The sequence below is a fragment of the Pleurodeles waltl genome, chromosome 3_1, assembly GCF_031143425.1.
Source record: "Pleurodeles waltl isolate 20211129_DDA chromosome 3_1, aPleWal1.hap1.20221129, whole genome shotgun sequence".
NCBI lineage: Eukaryota > Metazoa > Chordata > Amphibia > Caudata > Salamandridae > Pleurodeles > Pleurodeles waltl.
In genome coordinates this window covers 34,799,389-34,815,068 of record NC_090440.1, presented here as the reverse complement: position 1 = coordinate 34,815,068, position 15,680 = coordinate 34,799,389, and the positions used below count along the sequence as shown (strand labels likewise).

The 15,680-nt window shown below is 46.0% G+C and overlaps 1 protein-coding gene across 2 annotated transcripts in view; it reads left to right on the top strand.

Annotated features, from left to right (window-relative positions):
• LOC138283737 (astacin-like metalloendopeptidase) overlaps positions 1-15,680 on the top strand; it is a 301,255-nt gene that overhangs the window by 55,200 nt on the left and 230,375 nt on the right. For both annotated transcript variants that reach the window (XM_069221780.1, XM_069221781.1), the window contains one exon: positions 3,681-3,794. In XM_069221780.1, coding sequence (XP_069077881.1) covers positions 3,681-3,794 — 114 coding nt within the window. The remainder of the gene's footprint in view (positions 1-3,680; positions 3,795-15,680) is intronic.

The window sequence follows — 15,680 nt, the reverse complement described above, 5'->3', positions numbered from 1 at the left end:
TGTCTGCATCCCTGAGGAATTCTTCACCAACTCTAAGGCTGCAGTGCGTGCTGACCTTCTTTGCATCACCGTCTACCAACTCCTTTGTATCCACAGCTGGCTGGGTCGTAGCTCCTACTCCTCCTGGACTCTTCTGTGACTTCTGGAATTGGTCCTCTTATTCCACAGGTCTTCCTCTTAAGGAATCCACCGCTGTTTTTTGCAGTCTTGTCTGGGTGTTGCATTTTCTTCATTTTTTTCCTTTTGGGTGGTTTGGGGAAAATCCATTAACTTACTCCTTTTCTCCGGGTCGCTAGGGGGCACTGTGGTACTTACCTTTGGGGGTTCCTAGTACCCCCAGCTCCCTTCTGCATATTCCACTTACCTAGGTGGGAGTCCTGTATTCACATTCCACTTTTTTAGTATATGGTTTGGACTCCCCCTAGGGTCACTATTGCCTAACTGCATTTGCACTGTTATCTATCACTTTCTTTGCATATTTCTGGTAACTAGTGTATATATTTTGGCCCATAGTTATTCTTTTTGATGCAAAACTGCCTTTGCGTAGTTTTGCATCAAATAGTATAGCGCCAGCTTGCGCCATTCCAGAATGCCAGCTGGGCACCAAATTTATGGAATGGCGCAATCTGGTTCAAAGGGTGGAATAGCGTTAAAAAATGACATTATTTGGGTGGGGGTGAAGGTATGGGAGAAGGGAGTTTTGCACCCAAAAATGGCGTTAGCCTGGTTAGTGGAGAAGTGTGGCACAATGGTTAGAGCAACAGACCCTGAAGCAGAGATGTGGCTCAAGACCAGGGTTCAAGTCCCGCTTTGGCATGTCTTGGGCTCAATTCCCTTGGACCAGATAATTCTCGCCTCGGTGCCTAATCTAATTAATGAGTGCAACTCTGGGCAATAGCTTGCTTAATCTCCACAATGGCCCCAACAGCGCTTGGATGCCTGGCTTCACCCTGGGGGTGCCCAGGAGTGGGCACCTCACAGGGAAAAGCCAGGAGGGGTTCTGTAGCAGTATGAGTACAGCACCTTGAGACCCTAATGGGTGAGTAGTGTGCTATACAAGTGCAAAGTTTACAGTTAGAGGCAAAAAAAAGCCTCTAACCAGCCTAGTGTAATTTTATGACGCAAAACCATCAATATTACATGACTCCTGTCTTAGAAAAGACAGGAGCCATGCCCACCACCCCAATGACCAGAACAGAGGACTAGGGACCCCTGGGAATTGCCATTGCACCCTGTGCCATGCAGGGGCCTCATGTTGGGCCCCGATGGCACTTTAACTAAAAAAAATAAAAATACTTACCTATACTTACACTACTTACCTGGGATGGGGTCCCCCATCCTTTGGTGTCCCTCTGGTGTGGGTGGGGGTGTTCCTGGTGCTTGAGGAGGGCACCTGTGGACCCATTCCATGGTCTTCAACCATGGAATGGGTCCACAGGTTCCCTAACACCTGGTCTGACCTAGGTGTTAAATAATGGTGCAAAGCAAGCTTTGCACAATTATTTAGCCCCTCCTCCCACCCGTACGTCATTTTAGCACGAGGGGATAAATATGGGGCTATAGGGTTAGCACCAGCTTTTAGATGTGAATGCTTACCTTGCATCTCATTGACACAAGATAGGTTCACGCATCTGAAAAATGGTGCAAACTCCAATATTTTGACTTTAGGAGGGTCTAGTTTCAAAATCTAAATATGGACTTAGTTTTGCGCCAAATTTGCATAATTTCTTTTTTGCAAATTTGGCGCAAATGGAGTATAAATTTGCCCCTTGGTGTGTTGCTCACCTTCTATTGGAGCGTTTCCTCCCTAGTATGTTTTGGTATTGTGTCACTAAAATAAAGTACCTTTATTTTTGTAACACTGAGTGTTTTCTTTCATGTGCTGTGTGACTGTAGTGTTATTGCATAAGCTTTGCATACCTCTTAGATAATCCTTGGCTGCTCATCCACAGCTACTTCTAGAGAGCCTGGCTTCTAGACACTGCCTACACTACACTAATAGAGGATACCTGGACCTGGTATAAGATGTAAGTACATTAGGGACCCACCACACACCAGGCCAGCTTCCTACACAGTGAAATGTTGTAAATTTCACTGCACCATTTTTACCGTCCTCCCTTCAGGGGTACGCCCCCCCTGCATACCTAATGCTTGGCACAGGCATAATGTGGCACAAGAGGTTGCAAAGTGGCACAATGCAAGCATTGCACCACTTTGTAAATATGGCGAAGGAGAATGGCTTCCTTAAAGCCACATTAGTGTAAAAACAAATGATGCTAGTGTAGCGCTAAGAGGCGCTAGGGCCTTGTAATTCTGGCCCTTTGTTTGCATAAAATGCCTCTCTGTGCATGCTGAATGTCGGTTTTTGATGGTTGGTGGATCTTGCACTTCCAACAAAGACATCAGAGATTGGAGCGTGTGAACGTCAGATGGTAGAGTTTGTGTCATGCAAACCTTCCCTCACACACCTGATTTTTAAGAAAGAGACAGATGCACTGAGCAACCGTCTTTTACACAAACGAGGTAGATAAATAGGTGTAAATTTCAGTATACTCCTCATGCACAATATTTTGATCCTCCACAGTGGGCTAAATCTAAGAAAATGGTTTGTCCAATCCAGGAAGTCCAGAGAATACAGGAAAATCACTTGTCGCCCATTGTAGAAAATGGAAGCAGATAGGTCTCATAAATGTTCTAATATAACATTTATTTTAAATCCATGAGCCCACAGATGGACCACAAGCTTTCTGCGACCTCCCAGACTTCAGCTCCATCTCACACTTCCCTCAGCAATCCTGGCTTCCTCTACCCAACATTCTATTTCTAATACACATATTCATAGCAATTCCTTAACACAACATGTATTCACTACTATACAACACTGTGGTCTAACTCATGACCTGTTTTTGCACCCAGAAGAAATCAACATTTATATTAACCAAGAGAGCTTTAACCACCAGCATCTTCAACCTGAAACACTCAACTATGTTAAGATTCATATGAACAGTCTTTTCCTCTCACCTTTAAAAAACAGTGCAAAGAAATTTAAGAGATTTCTTTACGCTATTTTTTGTGGCATGTTTAATGCCTGCACAGAGCAGGCGTTAAGAGGAGGCACACCATTGAATACAATGGGCCTCAATGAGCTTTGCGGGATTAGCATCAACATTTTTGTCGCTAATCCTGCAAAGCACCGAACTAGCGTAAAAAATGTTGACGCTGGTTCCCCAACTACCGCCATGGTGCACTGTATCTTTAATACGCACACATGGTTGTGTTAGGGGCACAAGAAATGTGGCGCTTCATTGGATGCAACGCCACTTTTCTTAAATCAGGCCCTTTGTGTATTATGTGAAGTGATGACGTCTATATATGAAACGTCATGTGATCACCAGTACAACATATTGTAACATGAATCTACTTTGAGATTACTCCCACACACTACTATTGTAGGTTAGGAAGACAGGCACAGCACAGTATTTATTCACTAAGTAAACCCAGAACCTATGCCTTCATATATGGCAAAGCCACAGGTGGAAAAGAACTAAAAGATGTATATCTACATTCACAAAGAGGCCTTTTGGGTCTCAATGGCCACGAATAATGTTCACACCGACTCACAATGAGATGGTAAAAGTACACGAATGACAGGTATTAAATATTGCTTTATGTATTTGTAGATTCTACAGAATTAGATGAAGCTGTTTTATCACTCCAGAGACTGGCAGAGAAGAAGAGTGCAGCAACAGACAGCCCAAAATACATCTCCAGTCAAATTATGGAATCCAACAAAGGTAAGAGAGACAACACTGCATAAAAAGAAAACTCAGAAACATGAACATTCTGAGTGGGTGTTGGAGAGTGTTAGACATGCTGGAAAGCATTCAGACGTGGGTGTGAGGGTTAGAGTTTTTGTGAAGAATGGTGGGTCCGACCTAGGATGGTAAAGGAGGGCGGTGATGTGACCATCTACAGAACTCATTGACAGTAAGGGAGGAAGGGCAAAAAGGACAATTTTCAAGAGGGCATCTGAGTGTGTATCCTAGGTTGTTGCATGGGTGTATAATGGGTGTTTATGTGAAAGCATTTTGAAGGAGGTAGAAGTTATGCATGTTTCGTGATATTTACATTTGTTGGGATGATGCAGCCTGAGGTAGGGTTTCCAGAATGACATTTTTTAAGAAGTTTAGAAAGTTAGCAGTTTCGTGTCCCAACCATTTAATCCCTGCAGCCTGTATCCTGGGTCACATGACTAGTTGTGACTGGCAGATGGTCTTATGCTATTGCTCCCAGACACTGAGACAAAGGGTAGTAGGTGCTGGTAGGACGGGCCATCTCTGATTTGGTGGGAGGTAGGACCTGTCACCTGTTACAGGGGCATATCACAATGCCCTGGCTTCAGCACACTCATGAAGGGTTTGATACCAGTATTTTGTGAGCCTAGGCAACCTGGGGCCGGGGCAGACAGGCAGGAATTTCCAGATACCTCTGGGGGTGGAAACCTCCAGAACCTTCTCCTTTTTTGAACTGAGGACCAGGTATACATTTTGGACCCTCATACAAATCTCTTCAGATTTGGAACTGTGGAAGACGTAGAAGAACTGCTGTGCTGCTTTGATGGGAGGGTTGCGTCTCTGCTGTCCTGCTTCCACAGTGAAGAGGACTGGAGCTGCATCTTGAACACAGTGTAGGAAGCTGGCCTGGTGTGTGGGGAGCACCTATGGTGTTATCACCTTACAGCAGGTCCAGGTATCCCCTATCAGTGAAGTGTAGTTAGTGTCTAGAAGCCAGGGCTTTCTAGAGGTAGCCGTGGATGAGCAGCCAAGACTTTTATGGAGACTATTTAGGAGACATGCAAAGCTTATGCAATACAACTATAGTCTACACCACTTACACACATGAAAGAACCACACAGCGTTACAAAAATAAAGATACTTTAATATAGTGACACAAATACTAAAATACTGTGTAGGCAATTCCCCAACTGGAGGTAAGTAAATACGCTATTGTATACACATTAGCAACCAGTAAATAGTATAGATAGCATTGGTAAAAGCAATAGCAAATAGTGAGGGTCCTAGGGGAGGGCCAAACCATTTACTAAACAAACATTTGAAATGTAATTGGTCTCCTGTTTGCTTGAGTTAGAGCTATTAGCGTTGTAAACTCCTAACCGGACTTTTCTTGCACATAAACTTAAAATAAAAAGTAAAACAGTTTCACATAAGTGAGCCAACGGCTGCCATAAGGGCGAAGCAGACACACAAAAGGAAACAGAATTTCACTCAAAGTGAATTGTATTGGCAAAAGTGCAATTATCCATGTAACCGGCAAAAGTGCATTTATCCATGTAACGGGCAAAAGTGCAATTATCCTTGTAACAGGGTCGATATCATGCAAAGCGCTTGACTACTGCCCAGCGACACTGCCCTGCCTATGAAATTAAGTGAAAAAGTAGTCCAGAAACCATACTGAAAACATGGAGCTTCGTATGTTTTCAGTAGTTGGCCGGTTGGCTCGCGAAGCTCTATATACCAGAAAAGGCATGACGTATGCATGCCTTTCACTAATTAAATCAAGCGAATTTTAAAAGGCACGCCGACGAACCAACCGAACTGATGGCCGTGGTTAAAAGCCCACAGAGAGATGAAACCAGGGACAGGGCGCTTTACACCCTCAACCCTAAAAAGTGGAATGTGAAAGTCAGTCCCCCACCCAAGGAAGTGTAATCAGTAGAAGGGAACTGGAGGAACTAGGAACCCTAAGAGGTGAGTACCAGAGGGGCTCCCAGTGACCAGGAGAGCAGAGGTAAGTACCTGTTTTTCCCCAAAACCAACAAGAGGAATTTGGAGAATGATTGTGTAAGACTCAGACAAGACTGAAAGAACCCAAAGGTGAATTCTGACAGAAAAGGCCCTGCAAAGGAAGGGGATCAAGTCCAGTGTGAGTTGCAGTGTCAGATTGTGGCAGGAGTCACTACCCACCCTTCTGTAGATGCAGGACCAGGTCGACGTTGGATGAAGAAGGTCAGCAGTGCAGCACAGGAGTAGAAGAGGAGTTCCCGAAGTGATGCAAGTGATGTCCCATGTTGGCGGTTGTCTTGCAGTTGGTCAAAGGTGCTGGAAAACCACCAACAAGACTTAGCAAATGCCTAATCCCCTGGAGGAGCAACAAACAAGCCTTGGTAGCTGCAAGAGTCGAGGTACACTGAGGTACTATCCTGCAAGGAAAGGCAATGGCTTACCGTCTCCCAAGTTGGACAGCTGGTAGAGAGGACCAAGAGGACCACTCCAGACCACCACTTGTGATGCAGGATCCACAAAGCTCTGGAGGAGAGAAGATCCACTCAGTCAGTCATCGTTGAAGTTGGTGCCTGTGGATGCAGGGGAGTGACTCCTTCACTCCAAGGGAGATTCCTTCTTGCTTCTTGTGCAGGCTGAAGACTTGTTGCCCTCAGAGAATTCACAGCTGGGGAAATGTTGCAGTTTCTGGAAGGAGGTGGAGAAACAATGTTGCAGAGCAGAGTTGTCGCTGTAGTTGCAGATTGTCATTTCCTGGAGTGTCCAGTTGCAGTCCCAGTGGACAGAAGATTAAGTAAACAATGCAGAGGAGTCCTGCTGGAATCTTGCATGTCGAATCTGAGGACTTACCCAAGAGGGAGACCCTAAATAGCCCAGAAGGGGGGATTGGTCACCTAATAGGGTGACCACTTATCAGGAGGGCGCTGTGATGTCATCTGCCTGACATGGTCACTCACATGCTCCCAGGGGCCTCTGCCCACCTTGGATTCAAGATGGCAGAATCAAGTGGCCACCTAGGGAGCTTTGGGCACCAGCCCTGGCGTGGTGATGGCCAGAGGAGTGGTCACTCCCCTTTCCATTGTTAAGTTGTAGGAGGCTGGCCTGGTTTGTAGTGGGTGCCTATGGTACTTACACCTTATACCATGTCCAGTTATCCCTTACTAGTGCAATGCAGGAAGTGTCTAAAAGCCAGGCTCTCTAGGGGTAGCTGTAGCTGAGCAGCCAAGGCTTATCTAGGAGACATGCAAAGCTCATGCAATACCACTGTAGTCACACAGTACTCACACACATAAAAGAAAATACTCAGTGTTACAAAAATAAAGGCACTTTATTTTAGGGACACAAATGCCAAAAATACCATAGAGACTTTACTCCCTTAGGAGGTAAGTAATACGGCAATTATATACACTAGTATGCACAAATAGCTTTAAAAACAGTTAGAAAACAGTGCAAATAGTGAAAATCACAATGGTAAGAAATGGGCCTGGGGGAACACAAACCATATACGGAGAAAGTGGAATGCTAATGTCGGTTTCCCACCTAGGCAAGTGTAGTGTGGAGTGTGTCACTGGCAACTCGTTGTTCATGTCTTAGGCCCACTGGAACTGCAGAGTGGTCTTGATTCTTGTAGGTTCTGCCTTGACCAAGGTAAGGGCGGCCCTTTCTGGTAGCCACGATGCTGCTGACGAAGGAATGCCAAAAGGCAGTCCGTGCCCTCCAGAAGGAGTCCCAGAGAAAAAAACCCCAAAGGGAAAAACCTCCATAGCAGGAACTCGCTGGACAAAAAAGAAGCAAAAAGAAAGAGCAATACTGGAAGAAACTAGAACAAGCGAGGGAAAAAACTGGAGATAAATAACAGGAGTGAAGATCACCACCAAAGGAAGTGTTGCAGCGCAAGGAGAACAAGAATCACACACCTTATATACGCTAAAACAGGAAATGACCAACAGGAAGAAGAAAGTCACCATATTGGATTGGGAAAGAATCATAGGAACATATAGAGAAAAGACGCCATTTTGAAAAAGAGTCCTAAGGCATGCAGGGAAAAAGAAGGACATGCTGGGAGAAAAAAGAACATGGCTGCTAAGTGTGAAAATAAGAACAAAAAGACGCCCAGCGGGAAGCGCATCACCGGGGCAGCAGCAGCGGCAACCAGGGCAGGAGCCCTTTAAACCTAATCAACGCGCTCCCGCCCAGCGGGAAGCGCATCACCGGGGCAGCGGCAGCGGCAACCAGGGCAGGAGCCCTTTAAATTTAATCAACGCGCTCCCGCCCGCGGGACGCGCGCGGGCGGCGCCCGGGCAAAGCCCGGGCCAAGGGCGGGCCCGTCCTGCGCCCGTCATCGTCCAGAGGAGGCTGGGCTGGGCCTACTCTCTTTCATCTACTGTCTAATTAAACCAAGTAAGTTTAACTTATATATATTTGAGTATACCACAACCTTACAGGCACCATGGGGAAAAGAAAAGCTGCTGACTAACTAGGCCCCTTGTCAGATAGCAAAAAGCAGAGGAAGCGCACTGCCAAATTGGTCACCAAGCCAAAAAAAACCTTTGAGGAGATAGATCAGTTGTTTGAAGAGGTTGAGGCAATTCTAAACTGTTCACCTAATCATAATGGCGCCTCCCTCGGAAGAAATGCCCTAGTTCCACCCGGGAAGATACAAGACTATTTTAAGAAAAGGTCAAAGGATCAAGATCTGGACTCAGGGTTGATCAAAAACAGTGCAACCTTACCAATAACGCACCTGCTATCCGTCCCCCCCCACAAATGCTACAACAAACACGACAAATGTACTGGTGCACAGGAGTGGATCTCCTCATGCCGGAACAGAGGGCAACATCCCAAATCCTGCCATATCACTGAGTCCTGTGACCAACATGATCTCGAATATACCTTGCAGAAACCGGTTTGAGGCCCTAGCCGAGGATGATGAAACTCCTAGCGTTTTTGATACAACAACAGACGATATCAGCAAAGAAGCTACCAATTGCACTCCGAAACCAGTCCCTGTCTCCCCTCCAATGCACCCTGCCACCGAGCCTAGCAATGCCTTTATACTTCAGAGAATAGAAGAAGTTAGATCCCTGGTACTACAACTGGTCAAATGCTTCCGGGAGAGCTTAGAGTATGGATGCAAGTGCAATCATAGGGAAGAAGAGGCGAACATAGGCCATACAATGCCTGATCCAATATTATCAACCCAGCTTGCACAGGGGGGGCAGGTCACCGATTTACAAAAGGAAAAGACATATCGGGTTGGCTCAGATGGGGATGTAGCACGCAAAGAATTTAACACCACACAGGCGAGCCAATATTGCAAAAGACCATTAGATGAGGGGGATACCATGGGAAACCATAGTGCCTTAAATAAACTCCCCTCAGGGCCCTCAAACTACCTGCCAGCAAAGAGCTGTAAACAGATTGACAATCTCCCACCCAGGAGATCCTATGCCATTCCTAATGACAGCGACCCATTTGCTCCCAAGTATGCTCCCAGTTGTTTTAATGCCCCTTCCCCTCAGAGGATTCCTCACGACCCAGTCTTATTGCCAAAACCCCAACGCCCCAAGCCTGGAACTAATACTCTCTTTTTGAAACAAGTCTCGAAACTGCTTCCTGGACTCAGTGAGGATCATGAGTCTAGGGTTAACAAAGTAATCCACTGGCTACGACACCAAAGAAACTGTCTATCAGTTATACGTTCAGATATTCGTAACACTAAGCAGTGGTGTCCCTTAGGATCAACATACGATGTAATTTCAATCGAGTTTCATAATAGATCCCTGGTAGAAAACCTTGTTCTGTTCAATGACCGAACTCTCCATCTTATGGAACAAAGAAGGGGGTACATCACCTTATAGACAGTACTAGAGATGGAAGGCCAACCACATATTCCTGATTACTCACGCAACAATTCAACCAGCAATCAGCCCAGGCATGTCGTTTCTATTCGGCCTAACCCTGTATGACTGGCAATAGCCCAGGGACCAACTCCCGGGACTAATCTAACGGAACCCAGTCCGACGAGTTCTGATGGACCTACCGATACAGAGTCGATTTCCGAGAGGCTCAACCCACAGTCACCAACCCCGGTCCTGGAGGAAAAAGGCATATCAATCATGACGTGGAATCTAGCAGGCCTTGGGAGGAAATTAGGCGAAAATGACTGGTGCTCGTATATCAACACCCAAGACATATGTCTTTTTCAAGAAACATGGACCAAAGAGCCGATTACCCTAGACGGTTTTCTTTCTTTTAATGTGGCTGCTCAACCCTCCACAAAACCGACAGGCAGAGCTAAAGGTGGACTTTTGATGTTAATAAATAAAACTGTGCAGTGCACATATAAGATCCTAAAATTCGATAGCCCAGATCTGATGGGGCTACAAATTATGTTCCAACAGGATTTCACCATAACGCTTGTCAATATTTATGCCCGCTCGGTTTCACGAGGGGCTGAGTCCCTAGTCTTAAAACAGCTTCTTGATTTTCTAGACACCCTGCAATCAACCTCCTACCTAATAATAGCTGGGGATGTAAACTGCACCTTTGAACCCTCTGTGATACTAACTGGTCTCACAGAGGATGAAGATGAAACATGGGGGATTGCGCAGCTGACTAGTGACAACAACTGTGTTAATTCTCGTGTAGCTACCCAATTGGCATCCCTTTGTTTGAAACACGGCCTCACGGCATGCAATGGCCGAATGCCCTCTGACCTGGATACTGCACCCACTTTTAAACGTGGTTCAATCACAAGCGTAATCGATTACTTTCTAGTGGATGTGAGACTGTGGCCCTTTCTGAATGATATGAAGGTGGACGCTAGAACCGAAAGCGACCACTATCCCTTGCTACTCTCTATGTCAGGTGATGTTTTTGGTAGGACTTCGAACCAACAAACCACTATGGTCCCTATTCCTACCATGAACATCACATCTACGAAGGTCAGGTGGCCAAAGGTTCAGTCAAACCCTTACCTGCTACGCGAGATTTATCAGGCCTTCATAGATATTCTTGCTCCTTATAGTGACCACGACTCTAATGATATACCCTTCCTATCTATACATGAAAATATGATCACAAGATTACAACGTACATTCTATAGGAAGGTTGGGGCAAGACATCAAGGAGCTTACTTTAACACATGGTTTGACGAGTCCTGCCACATGGCTAAGAAAGGATTAAAAGGTGCCCTCTTGAACGGTTCCCACGGGGAAATACTATTAGCTAGATATACTTACAAAGAATCCATCACCCGAGCAAAAAAAACCTGGGAAGACACAACTTGGCAGAGTTTATTGGATGCTACTCAATCCAATAACAATAAATTATTCTGGGAATTGTTAGGCAAACGAGAGAAAGAGGGCAGGATTGGTGTGAGAAGCCACATACAGCCAGAAAAATGGGTTGACCATTTCTCCGGCCTATACAGGAAAATTGAGACCCCCATAATTTTAGCTACAGGGGAAGCAGACCAAGATCTTCCCTTTACCCCTGATGAGCATAAAGGCCCAGCTCCTCTTGTAGGGGGCACACATGTTTTCAAGAGCCACATCTGCTTTACTACTAAAGAAACAGCTAATGCTATTAGTTCATTAAAACTTGGGAAAGCTCCAGGCCCAGACAAAATTCCGGGGGATCTCTACTCGTCTGAACCAATAGTCTGGACTTGGTATATCAATACACTCTCTAATAAAATTGCCGAGTGGGGGCAGATCCCCATGACATGGAAGGGTGCAGAAATTATCCCCATCCATAAAAAGGGTGACGTAAACCTTCCGACAAATTACAGACCAATCAGTCTAATCGATAACATCCAAAAAATATTTGCCAAACAAGTTCTAGGTAGATTAACCAATTGGGCCAAAGATCAGAATATCCTTTCCCCTCTGCAAGCTGGATTTCGACCAAGGATCAGTACAGTAGACCAGGTCTTTAGACTGGCCATTCTGTACTGGAAGTATACAGCCCTGGCCAAACAACCATTATACATCGCCTTTGTTGATCTGAGATCAGCATTTGATCTGGTCCCGAGGGAAAAGTTGTGGGAGGTGCTAAAAAAAATAGGGACTTCGACCAATCTAATCCAACTTTTAAAGCGGTTGCATGAGGACACATATGCGCAGGTGAGATGGGGGAACCTAGGTGAACTAACGGATAAAATCCCCATAAACAGGGGTGTTCGCCAGGGTTGTGTGCTGGCACCTTTTTTATTCTCTATTTTTATTAACGAGGTTGTACAGGTTTTAATGATGTGCCAGAATGATGCCCCCACCCTATGCGCTCAAAAAATTCCAATCCTTCTTTTTGCTGATGATTCTCTTCTTATTTCTAAATCTCCCATGGGCCTTCAAACACTTATCAATAGATTTAATTCCTTTTGTCGAGACTACGGCCTAGAGCTAAACCATAAAAAGACCAAGCTAATGGCGTTCCGCTCAGGAGTGCGGAAGAAATGCACTATCCATTCAGAAGGGAACCTCCTGGATAAGGTTTCCTCCATTGACTACTTGGGCGTAAGGATTGCTGATAATTTAAACTGGGGAGAACAGATTAACAAAAGTGTGGGCCGCCTGCAGCATGGTGCGGCATCAATCCTGCGCTTCTACAGGGGTACGACAGTAAAAACTGTCTCCCCGGCAATTAAGATCTATATCGCCAGAGCACAGAGTGCCGCCGCATATGGAGCAGAGGTCTGGGGTTTTGCGGACTGCAACAGGCTCACCATTAGTGAGAACAGTTTCGCGAGGTCATTTTGTGCTTGTCCTCCTAGTACTCCACTGATACCACTGTTCTTAGATTTGGGCCTGAGACGCATAGCCGATCTAATTATCTTAAGACCATTATTATATTGGATACGACTATGGACCAACCCTGAATTAGACGTCTATAAGACCTCACTCCACGACCTGCTAATGTGTCCCAATTCAACCTCCATTCCTTGGGTCAAACATGTATCCAGTTGGTTTAACAAACTCGGCCTTAGTCACTTCTGGGAGGAACCCTATAAACTAGAAAAGGCTCACTCCATTGTGCTGAAACGCATATATTGGTCCTATGTATGTAATGACCATATTACCCACAGAACTTATGGCACCTTAACAAATCGCTTCATAGATTTTAAGTGGTATCCACAATTTGAACCCTACTTAGACAATATTCCTGACATCCTTGGTAAAAGCTTATATGCCAGATTCCGTTTCGGGTCACTGCCGTTGATGACGCTGATGTGTAGATGGGGTACAAAAACAGAAACAAGTACATGCCCAGCCTGTGGTGTAAAAGCAGAAACGGTTGAACATTTTATGTTTTTTTGCCCCGTATACTCCCTTCCCAGGTCTAAGTGGATCCGTCATATTTGCTGCGATATGGGGATAAGAGATTGTGCCTCTGCTTTGAGGATTTTAAAAAGTCAACATTCCACGGTTTTAATACTTGCTGTCAGTAAATATTTATTAGCAGCATGGCGAATACGCAATTCCATTGTAAAGACTGTGTCTTAATCTAGAGCCTTACTTTCATTCTTTTACTCTTACAAGAACTGTAGGAAGGGGGGTGGAACCGTATTATGGGGGTTATTCTAACTTTGGAGGAGTGTTAATCCGTCCCAAAAGTGACGGTAAAGTGACGGATATACCACCAGCCGTATTACGAGTTCCATAGGATATAATGGACTCGTAATACGGCTGGTGGTAAATCCGTCACTTTTCCGTCACTTTTGGGACGGATTAACACCTCCTCCAAAGTTAGAATAACCCCCTATATGTATTATGTGTATTATGTGTACTGAGAATTTTAATTAGACTATGCTTTTAGGAACCCATGTTTTAAAATAACCTTCATTTATGTTCTATAATATTATTACTATTGGTTTTAGTTCTATTTTATTCTTTATTATTGTACATTCGCTTTGATGATTGATTGATCGAATAAAGCATGTGTTAAACTAAACTAAGAACAAAAAGAAAAGGAGAACGAGGAGAAAAAAGAGAAAAAAAGAAGAAAAAGAAGAAAGGAACAGGCTACACCAGGTAAGTGAGGGGTTGGGGCGGAGATGCCCATAGATAATATTGAGGGCGCGCCACACCCAAGACTCGCCGAGGCCCCATGCCAACTTTAGGGCCTCGTGCGAGGAAATAAAGAACAGAAGGGGCGTGGCATGCACTGTCGTCAGGAACTGCTGCCCCGCCCCGAGCCGAACACGGCGCAACAATAGGTCCACATAGAGGGGCACTGGGAGTATTAGAAAACACCAAAGGTGAGTAATGGAACCCACCCCAGAGCCTAGGAAAGCAGGAGTAAATCACAGTCACTTTCCTAGAACACACAGGAACACGAGAAAGAAGATTATGCATGAATCAGAAGAGACTGCAAGACACCAACTGTGGATTGCTGGTCTTGAAGACCTGTGGAAGAAGGGGACCAAGTCCAAGAAGCATGCAAGAGTCCAGGGAGGACAGGAGTCCCTGCTTACCCGGATAAAGGGGCAAAAGAACCACTGGTAAAGAACAACAATCAGTACTGCACCCAAGAAGACGGATGCAAATTCCTGGTTAGTGCAGATGATGTCACACTCCGGATGGATGATTTAAGTCTGGTTTGCATTGCTGGATTCCGCCAACAAGCCTTGGCACACTCAAAGCTCACGATTAATAGAAAATGGCGCTGCCCGGGACCAGGAGGGACCTGGTGGATGCTACCCAGGTGGGGGAGGCACAGGAGGCTCTCAGCAACTCAGAGCCCACAGAAGACCAGGCAGCGTGCACAGGAGTCCCACAGCATGGGGACAAAGAAGGTGCAAAAGGAGGCCCATGCAGCACTACGTCGCAGGAAGGATTGCTGGAAGCCAGAGCTGCACGGTGTATGAAGAACTTTGTGGAAGGATGCCAACAAGCCTGGCCAACTGCGGAACACGCGGTGCACAGGAGTACTGTCTTGCACGGGGTGGCAAGCTCTGACCTCCACCAAAGTTGGACATATGGACGTCAGGACCGTCAGGACCACTTCAGTCCACCACCTGTGATGCAGGATCCACGCAACTCATCAGGAGAGGGGTCCCACGCAGCCGGTCGTCGATGCAGAGAGGTGCCTGCTGAAGCAGGGGAGTGACTGCTTCACTCCAGGGGAGATTCCTTTGTTCTTCTGGTACAGGCTGAAGACAGGCTGTCCTCTGAGGATGCACGACCGGGAAACAATTGCAGTTGCTGGGAGGAGCTGAAGATACAATGGGGAATATTTATACTCTGTTTGCGCCGAATGTGCGTCAAAAGTTTTTACGCACAATCAGCGCAAACCCTGCCCCATATTTATACTTTGACGTCCGACCCCGCGGGCGTCAAAATTCCACCATGTGCGTCATTTTTTGGAAGGGGGAACAAGCCTTGCGTTAATGATATGCAAGGTAGGCGTTCCCTTCCAAAAAATGACTTTAAGACCTGTGCCCCAAATTTATACTCTGATGTCATTTTGACGCACAGGAGGGGGCAGGCCTTAAAAAACGGCGCACAGCCTGATGGGCGCCGTTTTTTAACGCCTGGGTCAGGGCAGGCGTTAAGGGACCTGTGGGCTCAGAAGGAGCCCAGAGGTGCCCTCCCATGCCCCCAGGGACACCCCCTGCCACCCTTGCCCACCCCAGGAGGACACCCAAGGATGGAGGGACCCATCCCAGGGAAGTTGAGGTAAGTTGGGGTAAGTATTTTTTTTCGTTTTTTTTTTTGTGGCATAGGGGGGCCTGATTTGGGCCCCCCTACATGCCACTATGCCCAATGGCCATGCCCAGGGGACATAAGTCCCCTGGGCATGGCCATTGGGCAAGGGGGCATGACTCCTGTCTTTGCTAAGACAGGAGTCATGTCAATGGAGGTTGGGCGTCAAAAA